Source organism: Pieris napi, chromosome 13 (genome assembly GCF_905475465.1).
Source record: "Pieris napi chromosome 13, ilPieNapi1.2, whole genome shotgun sequence".
In the NCBI taxonomy this organism is placed as follows: domain Eukaryota; kingdom Metazoa; phylum Arthropoda; class Insecta; order Lepidoptera; family Pieridae; genus Pieris; species Pieris napi.
In genome coordinates this window covers 11,169,947-11,191,767 of record NC_062246.1, presented here as the reverse complement: position 1 = coordinate 11,191,767, position 21,821 = coordinate 11,169,947, and the positions used below count along the sequence as shown (strand labels likewise).

Genomic DNA, 21,821 nt, shown 5'->3' with positions numbered 1-21,821 from the left:
CAGGTATTCCTTCCATGTTGAAATCAGTTCCACGTATAACTAGAAAGGAAGCACACGCATCCAACATAATACATTTGTGTGTTAAGAGTGATCTGTGTATTTCAGTGTATTTTGGAAGTCATAGTAAACAAGGTAATTTTTTTATTCACTCTTTTAATTTTTTTTATTAATTAATTCATACAATAAATGATTATAAATTTCTTAGTACAATTATAAGTTCTAAATAGCTTAGTTTTGTTAGTGTTCACGTATTTGTATGGCCCCTTTTAGGGTAAAAGCCTCCTCCATATTTTTCCATTTCTCTTTGTCTTGAGCAACATTCATTTTTTTCGCTAGTTCTGTTACGTCATCTTGCCATCTTTTCTTCTGTCATCCATCTTTCCAGTAGGTCCAATCAAATTTGTTGTTTCCAGTTTTCATCTTTTATTCCGCGTTCTGGATATATGACCTGATATATTTAGCCTAAAAGCGTGTACAAGTGTGTATGTTTTGTTTTGTTACAATGTCAATATCAACATACATTTTTATTTACTTTCCTGATTTTATTATAAAAAAAGTGCGTGTGTACAAAGTACACATGTCAGAAGTGTATATCTACATATATCCCTTTTCTTCGACAAAAACGAAACTTTGTGACGGTTTAAAAAATTTACCCTCATGCGCCTAAAGAAGTTTCACTTCAATTATAGCCTTTTATTTCAGACACATTTATCTTTCTATCATCTCATTTGTTTAAATATCTGTGTGTCCTTTTCTGACAAAGGATTCCTCTAAATCCCGCCATTCTTGTCTGCAATGTTCCGCTCTCTGCCATGGACCACCCTGCTGTTTCCTGAATTTGGTGTATCTTTCCGAATTTGTCTACCGCTTTTGCGTTTCATGCATATCCATATTTTTATATTTAACTAGGAGGCTTATGACTTTGACGTCAGTCTTACGGAAGACAGACTAAACGCTATGTTTCTGATTTTTAATTTTTGTTTCAAAAAAACATGTGGCACACAAAGGCTTAACCCTACTTATCTCAGAAACATAACCAGAATATTGCATTACGATTTTTTAAACAAAGTTCTCAAACGAAATATTTTTCTTCGTTGCACCGGTAATATACCACCTATTTCACTAATATTAGGGTGTAACCTTTTTAAGCCTGGGCCTCAAATATGATTATTTGTCAATCTACTAGACAGTTATCAGCTTCCTGTGCCTGGCACACGCCGTCGATTTTTTTGGTCTAAGGCATTCCTCACGATGTTTTCCTTCACCGTTCGAGCGAATGTTAAATGCGCAGATAGAACAAAAGTCCATTGGTGCACAGCCAGGGATCGTACCTAAGACCTCAGGGATGTCGTAGGTACGATCTGCTACAATTTAATAAATAATTACACAGAGACAACATTTATACATTATTCATTTGTTTGAATTACATACACTATAAAATTAACATCAGATATAATATAATATAAAGCAACAACAACAATAAATAATATATAGATATCCATATTTTAGACCCAAAAAGTCGACGGCGTGTGCCAGGCACAGGAAGCTGATCACCTACTTGCCTATTAGATTAAAAACTAATGATCATGAAACAGATTCAGAAATCTGAGGCCTAAAGAGGTTGTAGCGCCACTGATTTATGTTTTGTAGGAAAAAAAATGGTGAATTTAATTATTTTAGTAAAACAATAAGAGTGACTCTATGTAACTCAGAAGCCAGTATATAAACACAATAAATTGTACCACGCAACTGTCCTCACGATACTGTATACTGCTACACGTAAATAACACAGACTATTGGAAATGCAAAACAATCATTAATTTCATTCAGTTCGTATGTAAACATAAGTATTTTGGGATCACACGTATTTATAAACACACCACATAAACGTTCATGTTTTGTTCGTAAACGACGAGAGTTGGCCATCAGCTGATCAATGTTCTGTAAAGATAAATGGATTAGGCGAGGAATTTGTATGTCAGTCGAGTTTAAAATAATTAAATTGACATGGCTCTGTACTTTGTATCAATTCTATGAGAAAATAAGGATCTCACGTAGTGCAATTACAGAAAGAATGCGTTTGGCGCCATTTTTCGTTTACGGAAAAAAAAAAATTTTCAATATTTTTTTTCAGCCAGTAATGTTGTCTTGTACTGGTTGCTATAAAATCTCTTTGGTAATTGAAACGATGATAATATGCACATTACAAATTCGAATCATGTACCTAAAACACGCCGTCGACTATTTAGGCCTAAGGAATACCGGTTTTCTTCCATTCCAGTCCATTTATGAAGATCCGCGAATCGAACCAACGGTCTCAGGAATGATAGTTGCAGGCTGAAATAACAAGGCCGAAACTGCTTAAAACCCTAACCTAATAAGCTATTTCAGTCTATATTTACAGAAAACTAACTAGCTCAATTAGAAAAGACATATTGAAAATAGTATATATTTATTATAAAAACATCGTATTATTGAATAAATCAAACCCAAAGATACATGTAATGCTATTAATCTATAGCAAGTCTAATTTAGTACGAGATCCTTATTGCTACAGATATATTTGAAATTAATATCGGATTTTCGACTCTATTGCTTATCCCTCGACAAAGGAGGTGAGGTTTTAAGCAGTCCAAATATTGCTATTCTGTTTCTTAAAAGCTTACGTCATTTCTGCCTTAAAACAAAAATTATGATGTACACAAATTATCTACGACAAAAATTACGTAGTTTTTTCACCATATTAAAAATATTGCGTAGAATTTTGTCCTGGATACAAGTTTAACGATGCCAGAAAGTTCGCTTTAGTGTCAAGGCCTGGGTCAACCGACGCATTCTATTTTCAAACCGCGCGCCATTTTGCGACTTATAAAACAAAGGAAATTTACGAGACTTTCAGATAACTTTTAATTAGCTCAACGTGTTATTCAGTTTGATATTTGTTTACGGAAAATCCCGTAACGTCATTCGTCTTTTGTGTTTACTCTTTAATATAAATAATTCTTGGATGTCTTGGTTATTGTATTATTAACAAAATAGACAATCACAATTAACAGTATTTACGTGAATTGTTAGTTTTTTATATTAATTGTTTATGCTTATACACTTTTAACATGACAATAGTGTAAAGAAGAACCAACTTTTAATATTTAGCACGAACGGTAAGATTAAGAAACGAGACTTAGCTCGAACCCAAAGGCCGGCAACGCACTCGCGAGCCGTCAAGCATTGAGTATCATCACGGCGGTATCACTTAACATTAGATGAGCCTCCTGCCCGTTTGCCTCTGTTTTATATAAAACCGATTCCAAGTATCGTTTGTATATTTGTCCCAGTTATTCTCGACTCTAAATGTTATTTTAAGTCTGCGAAAATCTGTCATCACATTATTTGACAGATTTTTATAGAAGATTGGTTGATTATAAAGTGTATTGCAATAGTTGTTATAGCGTTGCTATAGCAACGTTAATGATATTGGCAGACAGCTTGAAGACACGTCTAACGTGACCTTGTAAAGACGTCATTTCAAATATAAGCTCAACTCTATTTTTAGAGTGATAACGTCATTTGGAACATAATTGTATAGAAACTCCACTTTCTATTATCACAGAATAAAGTATGCACTACTGGACGAATCCATAAAGAAACAAGACCCCAGCTCATGTCACCCAGCTTTGTTTTTGCTTTGCTTTCATAAAATAGATGTCAACCAAAAATTTTCTGGAAAAGCTAAGAGCTAAGTTGTAAATATTCATCCACAAATCCTGGGTATTTTTGAACTACCCACAAATAATAAATATCAATAAAAATATTCTTATTCAATTTTTTATTTATAGTGCGAAAATTTTGAGCGCTTTAAGGCACATTTGCCCCGCACCACCTCTATGTGGAGCCTGCTGCGTACTGAAGTATTTCCGTACCAATTCGACTTACGGCCCTCCAAGAAAAGAGCGTAGCAATTCCTAACAGGCAACGAACTTGCATGTTCGCAAGTTCGTTGCCTGTTAGGAGCTAGCAGTATCTATGGGCGGAAGTATCACTTAAAATCAGGTGAGCCTCCTGCCCAATGGCCCCTGTAAATATAAAAAAAAATGTTTCAGATCATCGCTGTATATCTAGCTAGCCGTGTAATTTTTTTAATTAACAGTTTATTGAAAACACAGATTTTTATAAATATTTACAATTTTTAAAGTAAAAAATATATCCAAAACACGTCACCATAATATATGAAGAATTACTACTAAAATATAATGTACTTACCAAGACAATTTACTAGTAATTTATTTGTTATGTATGGAATGTCTAAGGATGTGTAAATGTGTGAGTGTCTATAGAGCAAACTTCTAACTAAGCAAAAAAAGCTGATGATTTAATATTTGGCGATGCTAAACTTGACGTAGTAAACAGAAGACATTGTTTATGTATTGGAATCGGGACAGATATCTGTCATCGATTAAGCATGTAACGCAGGAATTACAGTTGGTGAAATACAATGGCGCATTTCAGACAAAAGGATTTAATTGTGTGTTAAAAATAATGTTTACCAATCGTGTGTTTGAACTTGAAACAAGATTATTCAATATAGATTTAAATCCTAAATGAGACTCAAAGAAATCATATTTAACTATGACAGTTTGGCGCTACGCCATTAGCAGTCAACGTGATTATCACCTGTTTCCAAAGACCGATGTAAGTGAATGCGAATTAATTTTAACTATTTTATTTATTAGATCAATGTTATTTATTTAACAACAAAATAAGCAACCATTACAGATTTATCCAATGCGGTAACTATTTATATTGAAATCACATACAAAAAAATACATACACATAGAAAAAAACAACATAACATTAAACAGTAATGCCTTAAAATATTTACAAAAAGACTATTTCATATATTTACTATAGTGAATCAAGCAGACTTTTTGTCAGTTCACTCAACGGACAATTAAAAAGTCTGTTAATCTATGTTTTGTCTTTGCCAAGTTTGCTTATATATAATAAATATAACACTGTGTTTAAAGAAATATTATTTAATTTAAAATGACGAATTTATTCATTCATGTTTATGTTTTTAATGCAAGGCGTTAGATGTCGCTTATTTTGATTTATTGTGTATTAAAATCTGTGTGTTTATTGACATTAATGCTGATGAACTGACGATACACTTAAGTATCACTAAATCTTTGAGAACTCCGTGATAGTCTTTTGTTTTCTGACAATGATACTGGCAGAATGCCAATATAAACAAAGACATGTTGCCTTTATCTTCCCTTCTAAACAGAGGTCATATTATATTGGCCGAGGGCGATCACCTTGGATTTATTTTCGTGCAATAGATGGCGCCACGTGGCACTGTTTACGTTGAATGCGTAGTGTTTATCGCAGGTAAAGAAAATATATTGTTTACTTTGAATTAAATTAATAATATGTTATTTTTACCACATACTTTGATGTGAGCTAAGACGTTATAAAAACCTTAATAATAGACAAGGAAAATTTCATTTTATCATTTCATGAAGTATCTACGGTTGCTCCTCGCGAATCCCAAAATGATTTAGGCATATTTATGACCTACACTACCTTTTATGTTTTCAGATTATGTTATTTTAGTCTATTATGTTTATGTCTAAGAATGTATTCAATAATATATAAATAATAAACTGTTAAATGTCAGTAAAACATGCATTAAACTCGAATTTATATAACTCACTACTCATATCTCGACCGTTCGATCGAATTTGAAAAATAAAGCCTCAAATTTCAGGCTATATAACACTGTTCATTCCCTGGTATATTCTTTTGGTAAATGTCACCTCCAAATCCCGCCATTTTTGTCTGCACTGCGCCACTCTGTAACGTAAACGTAACAGTAATAACAGATTTGTAGAATTCGTTTGTCTATATACAATTTGTATGGAAAATTAATACGTTATATTTAAGTACGTACTATACTTATTATATTTGGTTATTGTAAAGATAGCTCCTGGATTATAGACAATACTATGAATTTTCTAACGAATATTTGACGTAGACACGTGACAAACTTATTACCTACGCAATTATCATGTGTAATATGTCAATGTCCGAACATGTGTCCGCGCAACGCTTACTGCGTTGTAAACACGGCTTGTTTACCACGTGCTGTTTTTATTGCACGTGTATCTGAGGCGCGTTTGTGAAAGCTATGAATACCAATCATTACAAAATTACGCTATATATTAAATACGCTACTTTTAATTTTCTTTATTTCCGAACCAAGTCGACTTAGGGTCCTTCAAGCTGTAGTCCTCACGCTAGCCCAATGCGTATTGAAGACTTCACATTCATCCATAGAACATAATATCTCTTGGGCAGGGGCCCTCTTGGGTCGGGGGTCCGTGACCTTTTGCCAGCCCGGCCACCCTATTGTTACACCACTGGTACCATCTCTTAAAAGGCCGGTAGCGCAAGTGTCCATGGGCGGCGGTATCACTTAACATCAGGTGAGCCTCCTGCCCGTTTGCGTCCTGTAACATAAAAAAAAAACAAAATAAATATTTTCGTCACTTACGGCGTAAAGGCGTTGTAAACAAACAATTTCCTTTGTTCGTAAACCGAGCTATCTAAAGTAAATAACTAAAAATAAAAAAAACATTTATAATTATTTCCAACACACAGTTGTACAATACAGTATTAAGTATATTCTTAACTTAAATGGTAATAATAATAATTAATAATTTACATATAGAAAATTTAAACAAATTTAAAAAGTTAGTGTGGTAGTGAACCTTTAATGTTGTTCGGCGCCAATTTAAATCTTTAAGCGCCTGTGCAATCGAACCCCACGACCCAAGAGTCTCTACTCCAAAGGGAACAAAATCATAGTTGGAGGAAAGACCCTAATATTCGAGCTGTTTATTATTTTCCGCCGGCTTTTGTGCTTGTCCGATTGAAGAGAAGCGGCTAACGTCTCCAAACTAGTAGCAATATACTTGTAAAGAAGTGTAGTCCTATGGAAATCTAATCCGTCCCTACGACGCTACCTTGGGGCACCTACGCCGTAACCTCTACGTATCTTGCTACGACATGTCTGCTCGGTCTACGCAGTAAAAGTGCTACGAACAATACGATAATAATTTGCGTTGTTAAACTGTTTGTGGTGTTACTCATAACTAATGTTCGATTAATTAAAGAATAATTTAATTACGATCTTTTAGTTTCTTAGTAGTGTAATATAGTGATTAGAATAGAATATTCTACAAATGATTATAAAACGTATACGTTTTATGTACCAAGAATACTTTACAAAGTGTAATTTTAATTGTGTAAAATTATTATTAACGTCATGTTACTGATCTTGAAGTGTATCAATTATTATTTATGGTTAGTAGTAGTAGTAGTAAAATTAAGCAGACTAAAATTCAGCCTCATTTTATTTATACGTGAAAAACTTGTGAACCAACATTGTTACTATAATTATTTTCATCTTTTCAGTGATAATGCCTTCTGAAGTGATAACAGACAAGTCACTCCAGCGCGAGCTTGCCGACTCTATAATTCGCATGGTGCCGTTGGATGAAATAAGGATTCTTCTTGCTTGTGGAGCTAAGGTAGTATACATTTATTCTACTTTATTTATTTATATTATCACTGCCGAGGCAGACACCACGGATCTCTACTTGCTACGATCCTGACATATCTTTCTCGCTTTATCCACTTAAACTAACCTAACCTTCCCCTCTCGCCCCCACCATTCATAACCTTTAACCTACACATGCCATAACATAACGTTCTCTATTAAAACACAATGCTTTATGATTGATCATATAACAATGTTAGTAATGTAACAATTATTAACGAAAAAATACTATTTGACGTGTAATAAGCTACGTATTAAACTATTTGTTTTGGTTAGGTGTATTTCGACAAATGAGTTGGCCAGCGTCATTAAATGCGCCCGAAATCGAGCAGACAAAAATTGAAATTATTCAAAGTTCCCTTGTGATCTGATGATATGAGTTTTCGTCATTCCTTTATTATAGGTTGAGGTTTGGGAATAAAAGATAGGTACGGATACGGATTGCTGTGGATTGGATATATTATATAAATATATATTGAGCAAATAAATAAATAAATTGTGATGCACAACGATTTTTACGATTTCAAGTCCAAAATAAAATATAATTTCAAAAACAAAATAACAATTTATGAAGACTGTTGGGTGTTTAAGGTTTAATTTTAAGGATATATTATTCATATAAAATGGTTTCAGGTCAATGAACCAGTGACACAAGGTCTACGTCCCCTGCACTATGCAATTTGGCAGCGATACCTGGAAGCGACAAGGCTGCTCTTGGTACGGGGGTGTGACATCAACGCAACTGATGATTGTGGCTATAGCGCTCTCCATCTGTCGGCAGAACACGGGTATGTCAGAATACTACCTGTTCCCTTTGGAGTAGCCTCTGGGGCCGTGAGTTCAAGTGCATAAGCGCTAATTAAAGATTTAAGTTGGCACCTGGTAGATAGTATCAGTTACCCCAGAGCTGGTGCTTTCCTCGCTCAACAAATAAGTATCGCAATACAGCGAGGAAATGCCCATGAAAACTTATTAGATTTGTTTGCATTTTCTATTTATAAATTTTTAATTATTATTATTAAATACTGTATATTTGTGTGTTGGTAATAAATTATATAATGCAGTAATTAGTTCTAAATCAAAGTTTTGTATTAAGTAAAAATATTAGTTGTAAGCTTATTTTTAGATTGATTAGTAGTATTTTTGTGGATGATATTGTTTTTTTATTATTCTACCCTCATAATGTGTATTTTATGACGTACTTTGGTTAGTTAAAATCAAATATTAAAGGCGCCTTCATAGCTTTATCATATACTAAATATATTATTATATTAATTTTCGATTACGATTTATTTACCCAGGTACACAGAACTAGTAAAACTTTTACTCGAAAGTGGTGCTGCTGTCGACTATAGACAAGATACTGCTGAAGAATTCCCAAGAACCACTTTGTGCGATGAACCACTACGGCTCGCTATACGGAATAAACACTATGTAAGTTATTCTATGATATATCTATGGTATACATAAAAATAATTTACTTAAATATAAATATAGAATATAAGCTCAAGGAATAAGTATCGCAATATTAATAATTTACAGTGTGCACATAGTTTTACGTTAGAATCCAGTTCAAAACTCTTAGTTTTAAGTTTATTTTTGTAAAGATTGTAATGTGTTTTGTGCATCAAATAAATAAATAAAAAAAATAAAAAAATACAGCGAGGAAATGCTGCCAGCGTTAAAGGTACACTGCCACAGGGCAAAAACACTCGTTGTTTTATTTTTATTTTGAATATTTTAAATTATTATTCATATTACTATGTTGGTTAAGAATATTGTAAATTCTGTATATTTGTGTTTATGAAATAAATTTTTAAATAAAAAAACTTCACATATAAACGTATTTCGTAGTAACAGTTTATCGCTTACAGGCCGTAGCACGTTTATTATTAGAACATGGTGCGGACCCCAATAAAAGATACTTTTTCGGCTCTGAAATCAACCTGGTATCAGACCCTGAATACTTGGAGCTGCTGCTCATGTTTGGTGCCAATCCTGACTCAAGGGACCGAGCTGGTCTGACACCGCTGATGAAAGCTGCCCGGCAACGGAAGGTAATCCTTACAGTACTAAGCCAATACGATAGAGTCAAAAAATTAAATATATAATATTTAAAACATAATACACAATACCGCTACTGTGAACTCTGCTTCCCCGGGCCATACCTTTAAAGAAAAGGACATCCTCGTGTTTTTTATCGTAAAATGGTTTGCAAAAATTCTTAAAAAAAATTACAGTTGCAAGTACAATACCCAAGAAAGTCAAAAATGTGAATACATTAAAATCGTAATAGTGCTTTTGTACGAGTACGATTTACAACCGTACAGGTATTTGCAATGTTAATGACACCATGCAATATGATTTGCTTGTGTGTTCATTTTCATTATATCTTATTATATTCACTTAAGTTAGTTCGCATTCAGACCTCGTACCGGGCGCGACTCTTATCCCAATCACATCTCACCCCACTAGTTTAGTCCATTGCTCATCAAATAAATAATTATCCCTTTAAATATCTTAATAATTTATCCCAACACTTAACAGCGTCTTCATTAACGGGAATCTGTACAACAGACTGGATTTGGCACTTGGTATGATTAGTAATTGATGCGCTTCTAAAACACGTAAATGTGTTTTGTCAAGGGTACACACTTAGAGTGTACACTGTACATAATGGTTTTAATTAATTTACAGGGAATCGAATCAGTATTGATGCTTCTCAGCTACGGAGCAGACATCAACGCGTTGACAGACGCGCGAAATGATTACAGAACTGTCATGCACTATGCCGTTTTGAGTGGTAAGTTTATTTAATACCTTAATTTTTTATTTTTTAATGGCTTTGGCACGATTTGTGCACTAGCCAGCGTCAAGTATAGGATTTTTTATAATTCGTGCTTGTTTTTAGAAATTCGACCGTGTCCTCCATGTACGGTTTAGGCACTCGCCCGGTACCGCACAACCCACCCAAAGGCCGAGAACAAATTTAAATTAAATTAAAACTTGCCCTTGAACCGGGAATCGAACCCGGTACCCCTCACCTAGCTGCCACTAATACCTTAATTATTATAAACTAGCGGACCCGACAGACTTGACTATGAATATTGATTTTGAATTGGTTTAAATAAAAAAATATTTCAGAAACAGTGTTTATTATTCTAATTGTTTATGATATACAACATTGTTTGTTTGTTTTTCTGGCGCGTATATAAATAGGTATGTTGGTATTCCAACACGGGAACAGGCGACATATGTGATAGATTATTATATATGTATTAATGTAACAAAAGACAGGATTACTTAATATGGTGGTTAAGTATTCTTAAATTTTTAATTTTCCCCGCAATGTTCTTATTTTTTTCTTTCATAAGAACCTTTTCCAGACAATAACAACACAACAAAAAAAGAAATTTGCGAAATCGGTCCAGCCGATCACGCGTGATGCCGTGGCCAAGGGAAATAGGGATTCATTTTTATATATCTAATATCTATATATATATATATATATATATATGTATTAAAAAAGAATTAGATTTTGACTAGGTTTTTAGTTAGACACCATGATTGTTTTAACAAGTTTGAAATATTACTCAAAACTGTTATGTAAAAAAATGACACCTTTTCATAAAGTAAAAACGAGTTTAGAATTGACAAGAACTCATAGACAACATCTTTATCTGCCTCATTTTAGTTATGTTCTGTTGAAAAACGTACCAAAAAGTCAATTTTGAATATTTTAAATACCCATATAATACCCCTTACAGGAAATACCGAAGTAGTTAACCTCTTGATAAAGCAAGGCGCGAAAGTCAACTATGAAAGTCCAGACCTGAACAAACCATCGCCTATTGACCTGGCCATACTCAAAGGAGACGTGGATGTGGTTCAAATGTTACTTAAAGCTGGTAAGTATTTATTTGCTTTAACCTTTGATAACAAACGTTGTTGATGTTTTCATCAACATGTTACAACCACTTCTTCTCCGTTTGCTTTAATTGCGCGTGACGCGCCGCCACATATCCCATCATGATTGTAAAAACTTGCTGTTAGATTACTGGACCATTTCTCCTTAATACCTCTTATAACTTGCACAGTCCACTGCCATTTCAGCTTCTTAATAGTAACTACTAGTAATGTCCCTTACTCTTCTTAAAATAAACTTCTATTAAAAAGCACATTTTTCTGCCAACGCATGTTTTACATTTTCAGACTTGATGTGTGTCGAATAAAACGAATTGTATTTGACATACTGGAATCATACTTTAAAGATACATTTATTATATAACAATGTTAGTAATGTGGCCAGTGTCATTAAATTTGCAGAAATCGCTTCTAGATTATTCCCTACTAAAAGCGCGAACAAGTATCTTCATTTTCCAATATAACTCCAATGTTAACTACGAATTATTGTATTTGACGTTCTGTCATACGCTAAGTCTCGACTTTCAATCGCTTTACCTGTCCATTTTACTGAGTATAATTATTTCTTCTTGTACAGGTGCTCATGTAAATGCGTCAAGTTCTGTGATAGGCACTCCGCTCCATGTCGCCTGCTCTGATAATATATCTAACAGGAAGGAAATTGTAAAGGTAAATAAGACAAGAGAGCAGTGTTGGCCTAGTGGCTTCAGCGTGCGACTCTCATACCCGAGGTGGTAGGTTCGATCCCCGGCTGTGCACCAATGGACTTTCTATGTGCGCATTTAACATTTGCTCGAACGGTGAAGGAAAAAATCGTGAGGAAACCGACATGTCTTAGACCCAAAAAGTCGACGGCGTGTGTCAAGCACTGGAGGCTGATCACCTACTTGCCTATTAGATTTAATGACCATGAAACAGATTTAGAAATCTGAGGCCAAGGCCTAAAGAGCCACTGATTTATTTTATTTAAATAAGAAAAGATAAGCCTAACTTTTGTAACTAGTTTCTAGGAATTTATCATTAATTTATGAAATATGTCGTGGAGATTATAATAATATATTGAAGTAATTTAACCCCGTTGAGTAAGACAATTGTAAAATAAGATTGACTATTTGACAGTATAAAATTAAGACGCCATTTTAAATTTTAAAGTTATTTTACCATAACCATTGTTCTAAAATGTTTTTATAGATTCTACTTGAAAGTGGAGCAGATCCAAATCAAAAGGTGTACAATGAAGATGATGGGGCTCAACTTAGACCGGCACTGGCCGAATACTTAGCTAGCAACACTGAGCCAGATGCTGATATTGTCTATGCTTTGTTGAGAAGTGGTGCTAGGGTAAGTGCTTAGGGTAACATTCTAAAACGTGACAGCGCTAAGTATGACTCTCGTATGTCAAAAACGTATGGATTTAGAGGCCTTATAACCCTGAGCAAATTGTAAAGAATTTTTGTGGATTCTTTTTTTTATATATATAATAGGGGGCCAAACGATCCTGCAGGACGCCCAAAAAGGGCAGTCATCGCAACCCATCGACACCCATTTTTAGTGGGTGCGTTGCCGGCCTTTGAGGGAGGAGTACACTTGAATTTTACATTCAGACCTTTGTAGCTAGTGTTGTGAAAATTTTAAATTGTATGTAAATATTTTTAGAACATTTAACATCAACACTATAAGCTGACACGAGCTTTTCGGTCATAAACAAAATGAAATCCAAGAATTTAAATAACATTTAAATTTTTCTATCTTTAGGTGATAATGAAAACTCAATTTCGGGATCCAGACGGCATACTCAACCACCTTCAAAACGTCACGCTAGAAGAGTACCAACATATCTACTATCTCCTTTTAAACGCCGCTGAATCCTTTGACCTCTGCATGATTAAAAGAAACAACATTCTTACACCAACGCAAAAAGAAGCTTTAATCAAACGTGCTAAGACTCCAATTGCCTTGCTTGGGCAAGTTAGAATATTTATGCGTAAAATATTTGGTACAGATCTTGCAAAAGTTGTTAAGAAGTTAGACATACCTACCATTCTTCACCGCTACCTGCTTTTTGAGTGTAGTTAAAAAGTTGCGGTTGCTTATATGGCTTTTTTCTGTTGTCTATGGCTCTGTTGCCAGTAGACAAATTTTGCCCGAAATTCGGGAATAACTGTACGCAGGTACTGACGGATCTAAGAATAAAGTTATATCAATGACGATTTTTCACGTAAAATAAGACTTAATGTAATGCTAAGATTAGATTAGAATTATTATTGTATTGAAAGTGTCAAAGGCGTTTCTGAACTATATACTTAGTTTATAAATCATATTTATTTTTTTATTCATATTTTATATCTTGGAAGAATTATAGATAAGAACATATTTTATTAATTAGAGTATATACTTATAAATTTTAGTCTACTTTTGAATTAAACAATATTTCACATTATCATTTCAATATATGGAACTATATATGCACATCGCTTGTTTAAACTTTAAAAACTAAGCCTTTTAAGAAATTCTAAAACGATCTTCCCATATAAAATAGCATGTAATATCTGTATCTCAGAGTGTAACATAATTTGACAGAAAGAGTAGGATTTACTTTATTAAAATGGCGCAGACCGATTGCTTATGAATAAGATAAATTGACATTCGAATTCGATAGGTTTACCTGTGGTGAGGTGTAAAAGCAAAGAGAAGAGAATTTTAGCTAACGGAGCAATAATTAAACTTTAAATGTTATACTGTAAATGTAAATCATTAGTGAACTTGTACTCGGTTCAAAAATGTGATATATTTGTGATATAATATTAGATTTAAGATTTTTACGTACTCAATTCAACGCTATTTAGTTATTAAATATTTTTAAATACTTATTATTTTATTTCCTAAACACCTTCGACAAAATCCATATTATGTAAATACCCTTCGCTGCGAATACTAAGACAATTGTAATTTTGACAACTTCACCTCTGAAGATTAGCAAAACCATATGTCGACATAATATTATTGGTTCACTATGCAGTTCGCATGCCATGCTCCGCGACCTAATAGCAATAACGGGAGGAAGTTTAAACGCCATATCGATTAAAACATATCGATTAAAAGCTCAGAACGAAAAAGGAATTCCAAAATTGTGACACTAAACTGGTAAATTTAATTATTTTTTTGATACGATGCGGTCAAAAGTGGCTTTTGACCGCGTTGTTTTTGTAATCACACACTGGTTATGTATAAATATTAAAACAACAATTACTTATCAGTGCAAATTTAAAAATTGCGACAAAAAAACGATCTTATTTTTTTTATCTTATATTTCAATATTTTTTTGAGATTTATTTCCACTAAAATGCCTTAAAAACAAAAAACAAAAACATTGTTAAACTTGGTTTGCAGATTTTATTAATGTTTAATGTTTAAAGAACTTTATTTCTCATTACAAAAATTATTTTTTTATTTACATGAGAAATTTAATATTAAGTATATATACGAACGAGATACACGTCGCCATCAGCTAGCCCAATTCTAGTCTAATGGGCCCATTCTGATGTGTGTCTTTAATGCCCTTTTGAACTGATCAATCACGCTAATGTTACGAAGCTTAGACGGCAACCGATTAAACAATTGCACACCCTCATACCTAATAGATCTCTTTAAATAATTTGTGCGCGGCTTTGGCAAGATAAGCAAACTCGCTCGACGAGTATTGCGTGTAGTGGTGTATTTGATTTTATTAAATGATAAGTTACTATGTAGAGAGTTATTTAAAATTTTTTTAATAAGGATACAGGTGCTATAAACATATAGTTGTTTAATCGTCATAATTTTAGTTTCTTGGTAGATTTTATTAGTAGGTGTTAAAAAATTGTATCTGAATAGTGCTTTTATTAATTTATTTTGTAGTGTTTGTATTGTAGAAATTTTGTTTTTGCATGCTGTACCCCATATTTCAATTAGGTATATGAAATGTGGCTTGACTAAACAATTATAGATCAAATGACGTACAGATTGCGGAATGCATTTAGATATTGACCAAAATCTGCCTATAAGTGATTTTAGTTTGGTAATTATGTGTGATATATGAAAGTTCCATTTTAAATTTGTATCCATTCTAAGACCCAGATATTTCTCCCATTTTTTGTTATTGATTTCAACGTCTTGAACTTTAAGCGGTTGAAAGATAGGAATGAGTTTATTTGTTGCCTTGAATATTACATAAGATGTTTTTGAAATATTAATTGTTAGAAGATTTTGTTGAAACCAAGAAGATAGAACATTTAGGTCTGATTGAGCTTGAGCAACCATAGTCTGGATATTTGAACCAAAGTAAAATAAGCAGGTGTCATCAGCGTAGAGAGTGATTCGGCCGTGTAAACCGAGTTCGTGAATGTTGTTAATATATATTAAAAATAACAATGGACCTAATATAGATCCTTGTGGGACGCCGCATGTTATTGGTATTTCTGAACTTTGAGCATTACCTATTTTTACTATCTGGGTTCTGTTTGATAGATATGATTTGAATAATTTTAGTGCACGATCTTTTATTCCTATGCATTCTAATTTTTTAAGCAATAAGTTGTGGCTTACGGTGTCAAACGCTTTTTTCAGATCAATAAAGACACCCAGCACCATTTTCTTAGAGTCAATATTTTGTTTTATGTCGCTAACGAGATCGGCTGTGGCTGATAAAGTGCTGCTTTTTGATCTAAAACCATATTGACGTTTAAAAATGAAATTGTTAGTTTGCAAGTAAGTGTCAAGTCGTGAGTAAATAATCTTTTCTAATATTTTTGATATTGTAGGTAGAATAGATATTGGTCTGTAATTGCCGGGTTCGGTTTTGGGGCCAGATTTATGGATAGGAGCAACTCTGGCCTTTTTAAGAGAATCCGGAAATTCACCATTATGCAGCAGCTTATTAAAGCAGATCGAGAGATATTCAGAAATATGATCAACTACGCATTTTATTGTTTTAGTATTGATCCCATCTATTCCACTACAGTCGACTCTCGATAATTTGACACTCGTTAATTTGAATCTCTCGATAATTTGAAAAAAAAAACCGGTCCCTTGAAAATACTCGATAAATTGAATAAAATCAATGATAATTGGTCCCTTCGGTAATTTGAAGTTGAAAAAGTATTATCTTGCTCGCCAACATGCGATAATTTGAAATCCGGTCTTCCCTACTCTCTATAATTTGAAGCGTTTATCATGCACATACCTGTCGTTTGTTTACATAAATGAGGTTTGTGTCAAAAATTTGTGAATAATTGTTAATACATAATAAGAATATAGAAATAATAAGTAACACATTTTGATCAAATTCTTATTTCCTTCAGTCGCCCCTCCCCCTCGTGGTTATTCAAACACTTGTTATTTTGAACTCTTGATAATTTGAAATTTATCTCTGGTCCCTTGAGTTTCAAATTATCGAGAGTCGACTGTACTACAATTCGTGTTTAGTGTTTTTATTATATTAGTGATTTCAAGTGTTGTGCATGGATTAAAGTTAGATAGTTCAGAGTTAAGACTTTGAGGAAGTGCTAGTGTAAAATTAATGTGAAATTGTGTTGGTATTTCATTGGCTAGTTTTAGCCCTATGGTAGAAAAGTATGTATTAAAAGCAGCACAAATATCAGTTGTTTGAGTTAACTCTTTAGTGTCTATAATAAGTTTGGAAGGTGTGCAATCTTTATTTAGCTTGTTACTAGCCAATTTATTTATTAGACTCCACATTTTTTTAGGGTTTTTAGCGTGTTTAATAAATTCGTTGGAGAAGTAATTATCTTTAGTTTCCCTTATTTTCCTTTTGACCGTATCTCTTGTAGTAGTATATTGTGCTTGAACAACTATATTTGTAGGATCTTTTTTTAGTTCAGCCCATAATTGGTTTCTAAAGTGAATTGCACTAATGACTTCTCCACTTATCCAATCTTTCTGAGGTGGATTAAGTATCTTTTTCTTTACTTGTTTGCATTTCCTTACACAGTCCTTAATCGTATCTTCTAGTAAAGAATAATCAAGTGTTGCTACATCTAAATTGTAGGTCGTGAATAGTTTGTTAAATTTAGCATAGTCAATGGCTTCATATTCAGAGTATATTAACTGCGGGGCTTTGGATTTTTTTAACTCGATATAAAGTTGCCTATGGTCGGACATTCCTGTCTCAATAAATGCCATATGAAAACGGTCACTTCTTAAATTTGAGCACACGTGGTCGATTATTGATTTACGTGTTTTCGAGTCACGTGTACAATATTTTTTCCTAATTTTATTTATGATGTTATATCCAGCCTCGTCCATTACATCCATATACTGCTTAGTTTGTTTTTCATTCTTTTTCACTAGATCTATATTAAAATCCCCAAAGACTACAGCCCTCTTTCTTTCTCTTAGTTGCAAGCGAAGTTCTTCCAAAAACTTTGAGAAGTTTGTATCTCCAGGATTATACACAAGTCCAATTTCGGTGGCATATCTGTCTAATTTGACCCATAGGTAGTTGTTGCCATCTTTATATGTTGACTCCGACAAACTATGTCTAATACTGTTATGGACATAAGTTGAGACTCCACCACCTCTAAAATCCGATCTATAATTGAAATAATGAGTATAGTTTGGTAGACTCATCTCTTGGGCCTGAGTTTCATTAGTGATCCATGTTTCTGTAATGAGTACGATATGAACAGTTTTAGAAATTGTTTTTAAAATGCATTTGAGTTCATTAAATTTGCCTTTTGCTCGGATACTCCTAGCATTAAGGTATAAAAACGATAAGCGTGACTTGTGTGGTTGTAGCTGATTATGGTTTTGCAAAACTTCATAGGTATTTGTATCTGTGTTGAGGCGTTTGGTTGTATTTGTTACTTCGAGTTTTTTGGAGACATTTTGGTAATAGTGGGAATTCCAGATCTGTATTTAATAGTGATGTCAGTATCTCCCGCAGCCTGACGTCGCACTAGTTCATTTTTTAAATTTTGCAAATATTTTTGCTGAGCTGGAGTTAAGTCTGAATAAATTTTAATGGCTTCTGGAAATTTAGACTTGTTACGTAATAAGTATTTAGCCGTAGTATTTGTTTCGTAACAAACTTTGATTCTACGGTTTTTGCCTGGATTAAATTTTCCTATACGAAAGACCTTAAGGGGTTTTGGTAGACTGGGGTTTATGGTGGAAATCAGTTGTATTATCTTATCTTCATCCTTTAACGGTCCTTCCTCTGCGTTGATCGCTATTTGTTCAGGTATACCTGCAATAATGAGGTTTTTCTCCCTTTGATTGCGATCTCGAACCTCATTGATCAGATTTTCATCAGAAAGATGCTTGTCGATAAAATTGTTTGGCAAAGATTCATTGTTAGCCGTTTGATCTTCCACTTGCGACAGTCTGCCCTCCCAGGTACTCATACGAGCTTCAAGAGAGATTATGTCATCCCTAAATTTCCGCGTCACTTCGAAAATTGCAGCGTTGAGGTCGTCCCGCCATTGCTGCCTCAGATCTGCGAGTTTAGTATCCATATATTTTGTCAGCATTTCAGTATCGACGTTTAATGATGATGCTAAACTTGTTTTCGGCGACACGGATGAAGTAGGAGCAATCTTTTTGCTCTTGCACGCCGAGCACTTCCACTTTTTCCTATTCATCGGTAGAATTTTTTTAAAATCAGCTTCAGATAGATCAGCGCAGAAGAAATGCAACACCGTGAGACAAGATGTGCATTTAATCAATTCAGTATCAGAGGCATTTTTTAGGCATTTACCACAATCCATCTTGGAATATTATAAAATTAAAAAAATAAAAAGTATTCGTTTCGTAGGTATGTGCGCGCCAGGATTTGATCCACAATCGACAGTGTGTATGGTGTTCCTAACAACTTGTTACAAGTGCTAACCAATTCATTACTTGACTTGCGAATAAATCGCATATAACACAATTACGATTTGTCCAAAACAGTGTTTAGGTTTTATTTTAAAGTACTTGATTAGCACAAGACACTTTTAAAAGTCACTTCACTATTTTATGTCAGTTTTTTACAACAATTACTCTGATGTTTAACCACAACCAAACGAGAAATGTCCATCGCGGTATGGCGGATAACAAATTGTTCGATCACGACTAACGAATCACTGTTTAATACACTATATTGATTGTTCACAACTTATTACGTGAAACTGTTGCTTAAAATGTCATAGTTCCCGTGTTTTAACCTCTTTTACACACTAGTTCTATTTTTAATTTAAATAAATTTACGGAGGTAATGTTTACTGTGACGCGGTACCCGCTCGATTCATTAAAATGAAAAATCCGTATTAACCGTTTATTAAGCTTTCCAACAATGCATAACATCCAGGAACGTACTTTAAAGAAAGTGAAAAAAAAATCAGACGGGAAACTCCTGATATTTTTATCATATTCGAACTAAACTTAAAGCCGGTTCTTTAAAATTTCCACAAAAGATAACGCATGCAAGTAAGTGTTTATTTGCATGCGTTATTTTTATCCTATCACTTCCTACAGGGAAGTTGAAATAGCAATAACTCTGTTTATAATATAGAGAGATCACCGTATCGGTTCGAGTAAGGTCTCACCACTAGGAGTTAATCAGTTCCTTATGCCAAGGATATAAAATAACATAACATGTCTATGTAGGGTTTAGGAAACTTGGACCATACTCAAAAATATTAGGTTATAACTTAGCTTATTACTTTTACATTAATTTTAGTTTAGAAATTTACTTGTTATGTAATTCTAACGTATATGTTTTAAAAATTAAATCGTAAAAAATAAGTTCGGACCCATTTCAACCATGCACCAAAGGTATATAATAAGTTAGTAGGTTCAGATCTGTGGTGTATGTATTCTCTTTGGTTGACAACGATATTGACAACTGACAAAGACTAAGAACACGATGACTATTATTTTAAATGATATTTCTTTAAAATTAAAATTTCATTGAGCTCGTTAGTGTTTTGAATTTTGATTTTCATTTAAATAGTAAATTAAAAAAGTATAATGGCTGATAAACAGAAAGTAGATCTTGGTTTATTAGAGGAGGATGACGAATTCGAAGAATTTCCTGCTGAAAGTATGTTTTTATTAGAATCTAATGCAAACTTTCCTGGCACAAGTTGAGCTATGACACTAAATTTACAAAATTCATATAATCCGTAGATTGGGGGAATGAAGAGGCAGATGATGAAGATGTTTCAGTCTGGGAAGATAATTGGGAAGACGACATCGTTCAAGATGATTTTAACCAACAACTTAGGTATGTATGGTTGTATACTTACTGACACAAACTACAAAGAAAATGTAGATGTGACCCACAAGTAGCGTTTTTCTAGTTCTTTGGCTTGATTAATAACTAATATTTAAACACAACTTGCAGCAGATATGTGCAAATAATGTGATAATAGCAGCTATTAGATAGACCTAATGCTATCTTCACCCCATGTTAATGTTGATACTATAACCATGAACAATAGACACCATTTTTAAAATTTGGATGTTTTTTATTAGATAAAACTGAACAAAAAACTGATTATGCATCATTCTATACATTATTGAGACCTTACTTCTTCAAATATAGCATTTAAACATTATTTTTGCATTTACAGACAACAACTGGAGAAGCTAAGGGAACAAACAAAAGGATAATTTCTCATTTACATAAATTAATTTGAATCTAATTTTAACTTACTGTAATACATTATATGTAAACAAATTTGTTTTTTTAATTTTCTTTATAAGCTCACATCACAAACTTATGTTTGGTTTAATTCAAATCTGTTCTTGGACTGGACTACTACATCAATATTCCATATACAAACTTAATAATAATCAACATACTAAGTAGTAGTAATGACTTATTTTGTTTGAGGTATATATCAATTAAGTACATAACTATCTTTAAGCATGTATTTATTATTAGTTTATTATATAGTATTAACTAATTGCATCAAAATAATTATATATTTTCCATTAATGTAACTTTTTTTAAATTACTTACACCTAGTTCATAATAGGCGTGCAGGTTTATTGATTTCTATTAATATAAGATTTTATCCTCTTTCATAACTTTCTAGCATAGTCGGTTTACATACCTAGTTTTAAAGATGAATGCACCAACTAAACCAAATGTAGTATTGAATACCAGAGGAAAATAACCTTACAAATGTTAACTACCCACTTTTGTTAAGAAAAATCTGTATTTGCTTCACTTAATTTTTAATCTGGTTTATTATTAGGGAATATTATATTGCATAGGGAAAATAAATAC

General features: G+C 33.3%; 1 protein-coding gene across 1 annotated transcript; it reads left to right on the top strand.

The window, feature by feature from the left end:
- The first annotated feature begins 27 nt into the window (after nucleotides 1-27).
- On the top strand, nucleotides 28-14,411 carry LOC125055426 (ankyrin repeat domain-containing protein 50-like). The gene is made up of 10 exons (XM_047657883.1): nucleotides 28-132; nucleotides 7,477-7,592; nucleotides 8,255-8,409; nucleotides 8,923-9,055; nucleotides 9,496-9,678; nucleotides 10,319-10,424; nucleotides 11,389-11,529; nucleotides 12,123-12,214; nucleotides 12,737-12,886; nucleotides 13,301-14,411. The coding sequence occupies exons 2-10, from the start codon at nucleotides 7,482-7,484 to the stop codon at nucleotides 13,619-13,621; spliced, it is 1,392 nt and encodes a 463-aa protein (XP_047513839.1). The 5' UTR covers nucleotides 28-132; nucleotides 7,477-7,481; the 3' UTR covers nucleotides 13,622-14,411.
- The last annotated feature ends 7,410 nt before the right edge of the window (nucleotides 14,412-21,821 follow it).

Excerpts from the sequence above, each read along its gene's own strand:
- LOC125055426 (XM_047657883.1), top strand. The coding sequence starts at position 7,482 with ATGCCTTCTGAAGTGATAACAGACAAGTCACTCCAGCGCGAGCTTGCC. Across the intron at positions 10,425-11,388 it reads GCACTATGCCGTTTTGAGTG|GAAATACCGAAGTAGTTAAC; the intron begins GTAAGTTTATTT and ends TACCCCTTACAG. Across the intron at positions 12,887-13,300 it reads TGTTGAGAAGTGGTGCTAGG|GTGATAATGAAAACTCAATT; the intron begins GTAAGTGCTTAG and ends TTCTATCTTTAG.